At 42.6% G+C, this 9,626-nt stretch overlaps 1 protein-coding gene across 3 annotated transcripts; it reads left to right on the top strand.

Moving 5' to 3' along the window:
- The first annotated feature begins 1,342 nt into the window (after positions 1-1,342).
- On the top strand, positions 1,343-5,135 carry CDKN2AIP (CDKN2A interacting protein). Of its 3 annotated transcripts, none has more exons than XM_017854358.1 (3): positions 1,343-1,996; positions 2,480-2,579; positions 3,034-5,135. In XM_017854358.1, exons 1-3 carry the CDS (start codon positions 1,725-1,727, stop codon positions 3,040-3,042), a joined length of 381 nt encoding a protein of 126 aa, XP_017709847.1. In that variant the 5' UTR covers positions 1,343-1,724; the 3' UTR covers positions 3,043-5,135. The 3 variants fall into 3 exon arrangements, with proteins under 3 accessions (XP_017709847.1, XP_017709845.1, XP_017709846.1); XM_017854356.1 differs by having other exon boundaries at positions 2,480-2,610; XM_017854357.1 differs by having other exon boundaries at positions 1,349-1,996.
- Positions 5,136-9,626: the final 4,491 nt, after the last annotated feature.

Raw genomic sequence — 9,626 nt, 5'->3', positions numbered from 1 at the left:
TCAAACTCCTGACTTCATGATTCGCCCGCCTCGGCCTCCCAAGGTGCTGCGATTACAGGCGTGAGCCACTGCGCCCGGCCGTGAGATCATTCTTGATTTAAAATTCACATATATAATCTAGGTATGAGATCATAGCTTCTTTTACTTGCTATGGTCCATGGAAGGAGAAATCGTAATTTCTCCACCTTTTAAATAGCCAGATTTCTGCAATCCGTCCACCCCCTCTAGATTCTCAGCAATTATCTATGAAAAGGAGGAAAGAATAGCAAACTAGAAGCAAAATCATAAGCTTCAAAATTTCTTTGTGCCTCCGTTTTTATGCAGTTTCTTTTAGTATGGCAGGAAAACGGGCAATATTGTTTTCATACAATAGCTGTATTTTGTTCCAGCATGCACATAAATTACACAGTTAACCTTATCTGACCTTACCTAAAGTGACCTTTTTTTTGCTTGATTATTCTGATTCATGCATTTTTACATCAAAGTCTACATTTAGTGAAAGAAAAAATTCATAATTTATATCATTTAACGTATTCATCTTAAGAGTGCATGTATACCTGGAATGGGAAACGTTAACAAGCAAGCTAGCAGTCACTGGAGTATGTAACTGGGGGAAACGTAAAGTGGAAAAAAATACATAGAAGGAAAAAATAGCTCTAACAGGGAGAGGTTTGGGGCCCTATAGATAACTAGGCACATTTCCACTCCACCTCCGGACATCTGCCGGTTGGTGGTAAAGTTGCTGATTTTAAGAAATTCTAGAGACAGATCGTTGTCGGGGTGGTGGTGTGCTATTGACCAAAACAGGAAGGCAATGCCTGGATTAACTAGAGACCTAAGAAAATGCGGGAACAAGCGCAATCGCTGCGGGGCCAGGACTAGCTTCGAGGGCAGCAAGCTTCACACTAACACGGAGCCAGGTCCTCGTGTGACCTTGCTATGTAAGGAGACCGGCACCCTCGTCCTCTTGACGGCGCCGAGACCCCGACGGCCTCGGAACGCTTCGCTCGGGCACACTGAAAGCAGCGCGAGACGCAGTTCCCGACAGTCTATAAACATGGAGGCCGGCTTTTGTTTGTTTTGGCCCCGCTCGCACACAGGCGTCTCAGAGCGGAGACCATAGGCCCCGCGGCTGCTGGCGGCTCAAGGTCCCCTGGGACGCCGCCCTGGAGGACTTTGCCCGCCGCGCCCGGCTGCCTCCCTTGCCGGGCCCTGCCCCTCTCGCCTCTGCTCCCGGCGCCGCAGCTGACCCGGCGGGGGAGGAGGGCGACAGCAGTGAGCGGCGTCACAAAGCGAGGCCAGAACGCCTGGGGTTCCGCCGCGACTCGGTCGTCCCGGGCCAGCCGGACTTGCAATCCGCCCTCACAGGGAGGGAGACGGCCGACGCCAGCCCACCCTACCCTCAGGGTCCCCTCCGTGATCTGACCGGGACGCAGAGTCGCGGCGGCCCCGGCGCCGCAAAGCGCCCTGGGAGCGCCGGCTCGCGCCGGAAGAACGCGAGGGCGCGCGGCGGCGGCGAGGTTATAAAAGGGAAGAAGCCGGCGGCGGGCGGAAGTGGGCGGTTCGGCTGCTCCGGGCGCTGTTGTTTGGTCTTTGGGCCTCTGGAGGGGCTTTATCTGCAGGGCCGCCGGTGCAGGCCGCAGTGACAGGGCCGCTCTCCCCGCGCTCCGTGCCTGTCTCCCGGTGCAGCTGTGCTCGCGGCGTCCGCGGCCTGCAGGCCCAACATGGCGCAGGAGGTGTCGGAGTACTTGAGCCAGAACCCGCGGGTGGCCGCCTGGGTGGAGGCGCTGCGCTGCGACGGCGAGACTGACAAACACTGGCGCCACCGCCGGGATTTTTTGCTCCGCAACGCCGGGGACCTGGCCCCCGCTGGCGGCGCTGCCTCCGCTAGCACGGATGAAGCTGCCGACGCCGAGAGCGGGACCCGAAACCGGCAGCTGCAGCAGCTCATCTCCTTTTCCATGGCCTGGGCGAACCACGTCTTCCTCGGGTGCCGGTGAGTGAGGCAGCGTCCCTAACCAGCACGCCCCGTTTTGTCTGCCACCTGCAGACCGGCGCTCGGCGCCCTCCGCGGGACCGGCCTCGGCGGGGGGGGGGGGGGGGGGGGGGGGAGTTGTGAAGCGCGGGAATCCGCCGGCTCGGCTGCTCTCTAAGGGTGAGAAAGGTGTCCCTGCGAGGAGCCGACATGATTCCCGGACGTCTGTGTGCCCCGTGGTGTGGGGGGGAGCTGCTGGTAGGGTTGCTGGTGTTAGGGGACAACGCTCTTGGGGACGGGTGCTAGATTTAAGATGAGTGAGGAGGTGCCCTGCCTCCTAGACCCTGGGACACTTGTTTATGGAGTTCCAGGAAACAGTTCTTGGCGGTTGGTACACTTTCTTGATTGCAGCCAGGAAATGCAGTTCCTGTGGCCTGTTTTTTGCAAAGCACAAATAGGACCTTAGAAAAGCGCTTTTTTAAAATGACTTTTCCTTCTTTTCAGATACCCTCAAAAAGTTATGGATAAAATACTTAGTATGGCTGAAGGCATCAAAGTGACAGATGCTCCAACCTATACAACAAGAGACGAACTGGTTGCCAAGGTGAAGAAAAGAGGGATATCGAGTAGCAATGGTTAGCAGATCATAGATGTGAACATACATAGGAGTTTAGAGCATAAGTTTGATATAATTAGGAATTATCGTTATTAATTTTTTTAACAAGCCAGAATTTTTATGTTATCAATAAGTAATAAAGTTGGAATGTTAAACCTAAACTATATATCTATGTCTTTAGACTTTGAATTTGATAGTTTGCTTTGACTGCTTTAGATTTTGAAGTGTCCACTGTTGTCTGATGCTGTTGTTTTTTAAAATATTAGACATTCATGATGTTATTCAACACTGTTTTAAGAAATTAATGACTCCACACTTTTTAAAGAAACGATTAGTCTTGAAATATTTTCACTTTGTGCCTTTATTTTAATGTGTGTTTGTCTCATCACCCGTTTTATACGAGGTATTCTTAGTCATGTATCTGTGTTTTTCTTCTTTTTAGAAGGGGTAGAAGAGCCATCCAAAAAACGAGTTACAGAAGGGAAAAACAGTTCTGCAGTTGAGCAAGATCATGCAAAAACTTCTGCCAAGACAGAACGTGCATCAGCTCAGCAGGAAAACAGTTCAACGTGTACAGGGGCGGCCATCAAATCAGAGAGTGGGAACTCAGCTCGAAGCTCTGGCATCTCCAGTCAGAATAGCTCTACAAGTGATGGAGATCGATCTGTCTCCAGCCAGAGCAGCAGCAGCGTTTCCTCTCAGGTAACGGCAGCATCTGGGAAAGCTTCTGAAGCAGAAGCTGCAGATAAACACGGTTCTGCATCATTTGTTTCCTTGCTGAAATCCAGTGTGAATAGTCACATGACCCAATCCACTGATTCTAGACAACAAGGTGGATCACCTAAAAAGAGTGCTTTGGAAGGCTCTTCAGCCTCAGCTTCTCAAAGCAGCTCAGAGATCGAGGTGCCCTTGTTGGGCTCCTCAGGAAGCTCAGAAGTAGAATTGCCACTATTGTCTTCCAAACCTAGTTCAGAGACAGCTTCAAGTGGGTTAACTTCCAAAACTAGTTCAGAGGCAACTGTTTCATCATCAGTTGCTAAAAACAGTTCCTCATCAGGCACATCCTTACTGACTCCCAAGAGCAGCTCTTCAACAAATACATCGCTGCTAACTTCCAAAAGCACTTCCCAGGTAGCTGCGTCACTTCTAGCTTCCAAGAGCAGCTCCCAGACTAGTGGATCACTGGTTTCCAAAAGCACTTCCTTAGCAAGTGTGTCCCAGTTGGCTTCTAAGAGTAGTTCTCAGACTAGCACCTCACAGTTGCCTTCTAAAAGTACTTCACAGTCAAGTGAGAGTTCTGTCAAATTCTCTTGCAAGTTAACCAATGAAGATGTGAAACAGAAGCAACCTTTTTTCAATAGACTGTATAAAACGGTGGCATGGAAGTTGGTAGCTGTTGGTGGCTTTAGTCCCAATGTGAATCATGGAGAGCTCCTAAATGCAGCTATTGAGGCTCTGAAAGCAACACTGGATGTATTTTTTGTCCCACTAAAAGAATTAGCAGATCTGCCTCAAAATAAGAGCTCTCAAGAAAGTATTGTTTGTGAATTGAGGTGCAAGTCTGTGTATTTAGGCACTGGCTGTGGAAAAAGCAAAGAAAATGCAAAAGCAGTTGCATCAAGAGAAGCATTGAAGTTATTTCTCAAGAAAAAGGTGGTGGTAAAAATATGTAAAAGGAAATACAGAGGCAGTGAAATAGAAGATCTAGTACTCCTTGATGAAGAATCAAGGCCTGTAAACTTACCTCCAGCATTAAAACATCCTCAAGAATTACTATAATGTGTCCAAAATATCACTGCATACAATATCTGGGATTTGAAGAGAAAAACTGACTTTTGTACAGCATAAAACACAGGCTTTCACAAATTTTGTATTGCTTTTTTTCCAGTTTTGCAGAAAATTTACATTCTAGTTCTCTTCACACAGTAGAAGTTGTAAATAATTTATGAATGACAGTACACATTAAAAGGTATGCATTAACAGCATATCAGTATGCTGTTTTATTTGCTGAAGAAAATACTGTCTTCTATTTTTAATGATACGTTAGGTACGACGTGTAGTTCGGTAGAGTTCTAAAATTTTTGTACTACTTTCAATTTGGTGAAAACGTATTAAGTTGTCTACCATGTTTTCTTTTCTAGCTGAATAAACCACATCAAAGAAAAGGGACCACAGTATTTGAATGTTTGAAAGTCTGTAAAGCTTAAGGTTTAAAAATGTTGCCCGTAATGTTGAACACGTCTGTTAAAAAATAAAAGAAAAAATAGTTGCTTCAAACTATTTTTATGAGAAGTTGTAAGCATTTTTTAGATATAAAGCAGTATAAAGTACTTATTGTTATTTTATTCTGAAGTTGTTTAAAATTCACCATGACTTTGACCGCTGCGCATTCTTTAAGCGGGTTAATTTATGTTTTGAGGTGGAATACAATTTACACTTTTTCTTAAAGACATGAATGTGGGTTTCTATATTAAGCGTATTTTGTGACTACTATTAACAGATTTGTTTAGATATTAAATGCTTTAAGCTATTTTACCTTTTCAAGAAGTTGTGTTTTTTTTCTCCAAGTCAGAACCAATTCCTGTAAATAGGCTTCCCACGACTTGTCATTATAAATTAGACAACCAGGTAATTGTGTGATATACATCTTTATTATTATTTTTTTTTATAGCAACCCCCTGAGCCAGAATAGATGCAAAGCAATTCCCTTCAATTTTCAAATCTAGAACTGGATGGTTTTTGTGTGTACGAATCTTTTAGAATCCTGGAAAGAACAGAGAGCCATGTTCAGCTCTTGATAATGAGCCTATTCAATTTAACTACATTTGTTAGTAATGAAGTGGAATTTTGTTTTTGTCTTAGGTGATTCTGCCTGTGTTTGTCATTGTATATTCTGTTTACTTTGCTTCAAACTGGCCCCAAGATGTTATTTTTGTGGTTTCTGGCTTTCTAGATTCTATTTTTAGATACTGCACATTGAGCAATAATGGTGATAATATACAGAGAAAAGAAAGACCTTTAATGGGCCAATCGTGTTGGAATAGGAAAATTGAACGTAAGCTTAATTTAAGCATGTAGCAGTTACTCCTATTTTGTATTTTAGTAATAAAAGCGATACTTTTTTTATGCTTGAATTACATAATCAGATGTTTTATTTTACCATATAGCCTTTAAAATGATTCATTTTTGAGGATATTTAATTGGATACCAAAGCTAAAATCTATATACTGTAAGTGGGTTGCTTTTATAGATTGCAGGACACAATAACATGAATGTATTGTGAAAGCACTTTTAGTTACCTCACTTTCCTCAGTCTTGGAATGCGTATTTTGTGGGATAATGATTATCAGAAAAGCAAAAATTACAAAGAAATAAATCTAATGTACCTAATTAGGTGGTTTGGTAAGTTTGTAAATTGGCTTGTTTCAAGTTAATATGAAGGTTATTGAAAATATTTTATAGTGACCTTTGATGTGGAGGAAGTTGTGTAGTGTACATTTATGATAATCCTATTTAAAACCCTAGAAAAATACTCTTGGTTAATAACATTTAAAGAATCCTGATTTAAGAGAAATGCATATTTTAGAATTCTGTTACTGAGAGTGAATCCTGGCTCTGCCTCTTACTAGACATGTAACCTCTGGGAATTTAACCTTTTAACCTTACTTCATCTGAAATAGGACTAATAACTGTTTCACAGAGCATGACTGTTAGATGAGATGATATATTTAAAGTGCCCAGCAGGGTGCAGGTATCCCATGGTTTACTTATGTATTCTCATTTCCTCTTACGAGGAGCTCTTCTCATTTGACTTACTTTTCAGATGGAGAAACTTACACAAAGTAATTTGGTCAAATAATTCAAGGCCACATCTGATTTCAAAACCCAAGTTCAAGTATGTTGTATTGTTTATTATCATCGTCACTTCTCTATACGCTGAAATTCCTGAAAATGCCCCCCAGAACTTGATTTTCTACCAGATTAAGTGACTGCATCTTTCTAAAGTCTCCTTGAAATGAGTCACTTCAGAGGCTCTTTTATTATTAATGCTTCTAATACTTGCATATCTTGAATATCCTCAACTAGTGAATCATCCTATATGGATGCAGTTGAACTTTGTAAAAAGACCATACACACACCAAGAAATCTGCACATAAAACACCCCAAAACCAAAAAACCAAACACACCAGCCTACAATAATGTATAATCAAGTTTAGTGAACAAAGTTGGTTACCAAGATGGGATATACTATTTTTTTCAGATGAGTGAGGTGAGACAGTTTCCTGAGACATCAAGATTTTTCTTGATGCTAAAATGAGAATTTTTTTTTAATGGTAAAATTAGTTGACTTTGAAGAATGAGATTGTCATAAGTTTTTGACCTAAATTCTTAGAGCCTGTCACTGCTGTCATTGGCTAGGATAATTGTCATAGGGATATGTGTAACTTTAAGGACTTTGATATGTATTATCAAGAGCCTGCTCCAATTTGAATTATTTTCCCTGTCGAGTGCTGCTGTTTTTGGTACAAATTTCTCCTTGCTGTTTAGATTTTTGAGTAACAACAGTGAGAAAGTAACAAAAGCAAGCAGCAGTTGGGAACCAGGTCAGTCCTACAGGTATTGTGTTACTACTTTGTGGGCTTTGTCCTCAAAAATTGTGCTAAAGTCCTATATTGACCTGCTTTCTAGACATTGGTTATCCATTCCTGCATGATTTTTGAGTAATATTTTCTGTGATTGATGAATAAATAATTTCACTTTCTACTAGAACAGAATGTTCAAGTTGAATGAAGGGTTGTCAAGCCATTTATTGTCCAACTACTCCTCCCCAAGAAAAATATCAATCATATTTCTTTGGTGTCCCTGCACACAGCTTAGTTGCTATCCAGTTAGAACCATTTCTTACTACCAACTTTAATATCTCTCGATTTTTCTCCTTTTTTTTTTGAGACGGAGGGAGTCTTGCTCTGTCCCCCAGGCTAGATTGCAGTGGCGTGATCTCGGCTCACTGCAACCTCAGCCTCCTGGGGTCAAGCAATTCTTCTGCCTCAGCTTCCTGAGTAGCTGGTATTACAGGTGCGGGCCACTGCACCCAGCTAATTTTTTCACGTTTTTAGTAGAGGCAGGGTTTCACCATGTTGGTCAGTTGGTCTTGAACTCCTGATCTCGTGATCTGCCTACCTCAGCCACCCAAATTGCTGGGATTACAGGTGTGAGCCACTGTGCCCGGCCGATTTTTTTTCCTTTAAAAAAAGGAAAGTCATTATCTGAAAATTATTAGTTTCTAACAAAAGTTCTTTTCTGTTCCTTTGCTATTCATCTAGCAAGAAAAATAGTAGACAAGGCCCCAAACTAAATGAACTTTAACTTTGAAGGGGAAAAAAAAGTAATACTAGGCTGGGCGCAGGGGCTCACACCTGTAATCCCAGCACTTTGGGAGGCCGAGGCAGGCGGATCACCTGAAGTCAGGAGTTTGAGACCAGCCTGGCCAAAATGGTGAAACCTTGTCTCTAAACTACAACATTAGCCAGGTGTGGTGGTGCGTGCCTGTAATCCCAGCTACTTGGGAGGCGGAGACAGGAGAATTGCTTGAACCTGGGAGGTGGAGGTTGCAGTGAGCCATGATTGTGCCACTGCACTCTAGCCTGGGTGACAGAGTGAGACTCCGTGTCAAAAAAAAAAAAAGTAATACTAAACACAAAAGGTTGGATACAGGACATTTTTAGTAAAAACTAGAGATTTCATATGCCAATACTTAAGAAGCAATCAAATACTTTGTGACTTTGAAACTTGATTGAATAGAATCAGAATCCTTGGAGGTCTTAGGAAGCAGCCAAACTAAACAATATAAGCAGTAAATACACGAAAGACTACCATTTTATTGAAGTTTGACTGTTATGTGCAATGTATAGAACTTGAAAAGGAATCTAGAGACAAGTGTACGAAAAGGTGATGTGGAAGGGAATCACCTAGTGATTTCCTTATACTGTTTTCAGTGTACCAGGGCTTAGACACTTAAAAATGATAAAACCCAAGTTCTGAATATGTGATCAGTGGTTTTCAAACTTTATTTTAGCCATATTTCTTCAAAGAAAAATGGGGGCATTGTGTATGTGAAACAGAGAACTACTTTGGTCAAAGGAGGGTGGCCACACCCCACAACTGAATTATATGTTTGGTTCTTAATTTCTTTTTTTCTTTCTTTTTTTTTTTTTTTTTAAGACAGATCTCGTTCTGTTGCCCAGGCTGGAGTGCAGTGGTTCACTGCAACCTCTGCCTCCCGGGTTCAAGTGATTCTCCTGCCTTGGCCTCCTGAGTAGCTGGGATTATAGGTGCAAACCACCACACCCAGCTAATTTTTGTATTTTTAGTAGAAATGGGGTTTCACCATCTAGGCCAGATTGGTCTCAAACTCCTGACCTCAGGTGATCCACCCGCCTGAGCCTCCCAAAGTGTTGGGATTATAGGCGTGAGCCACTGCACCTGGCCTCTGTTCTCAGACTCAATTTCTGAGTTACCTCCTGGACTATGAGCAGAGGGGATGCAGCAACTAGGAGGCTCAGTGTAAACAGCCAGCCTCTTTCTGCAGCAGGTATTAGAGTGGATGTGGGTCGAAGCTGCTAGTTTACTACAAAATTGAATTAATTAGTTTTTTAAAGTAGATGCCATATTAAAGTTTACCTGAGTGGGGACTCAGGTCAGGTTTAAGGGATTGTTACATAAATTAACATTTAAGTAATACTAAAAAGAGCTGCCTTTTATTTCTTTTAATTGTGAAATACAATTGCAAAAACCCATAAAGTCCACCCATGTAAAGTCCAACAATTACTCAATGCCCATATAATAATTATGTAGGCCAAAAAATAAAACTTTATCAGCACTTCAGGGACTCAAATCCAGTGTTCTTATAGAAGACTTGAACAGTGGTTTGGTTCTGATTTGGGGCACTGAATGTAAATGCCAGTGAGACATGCTGTCCCATGATCCTTGTTTCTTGTATTCCGGAAAACAGTAAGTGAAATTCACACTTTGAGG

This window comes from Rhinopithecus bieti, unplaced genomic scaffold (assembly GCF_001698545.2).
Source record: "Rhinopithecus bieti isolate Rb0 unplaced genomic scaffold, ASM169854v2 scaffold_38004, whole genome shotgun sequence".
NCBI lineage: Eukaryota > Metazoa > Chordata > Mammalia > Primates > Cercopithecidae > Rhinopithecus > Rhinopithecus bieti.
Note: the sequence above shows the minus strand (reverse complement) of the source record. Positions and strands in the feature narration are given on the sequence as shown.

What these genes read in the sequence shown, in the direction of transcription:
- CDKN2AIP (XM_017854356.1), top strand. Translation starts at nt 1,725, where the DNA reads ATGGCGCAGGAGGTGTCGGAGTACTTGAGCCAGAACCCGCGGGTGGCC. An exon ending in CACGTCTTCCTCGGGTGCCG is followed by an intron (nt 1,997 to 2,479) that starts GTGAGTGAGGCA and finishes CCTTCTTTTCAG; the next exon opens with ATACCCTCAAAAAGTTATGG. An exon ending in AGGGATATCGAGTAGCAATG is followed by an intron (nt 2,611 to 3,033) that starts GTTAGCAGATCA and finishes TCTTCTTTTTAG; the next exon opens with AAGGGGTAGAAGAGCCATCC.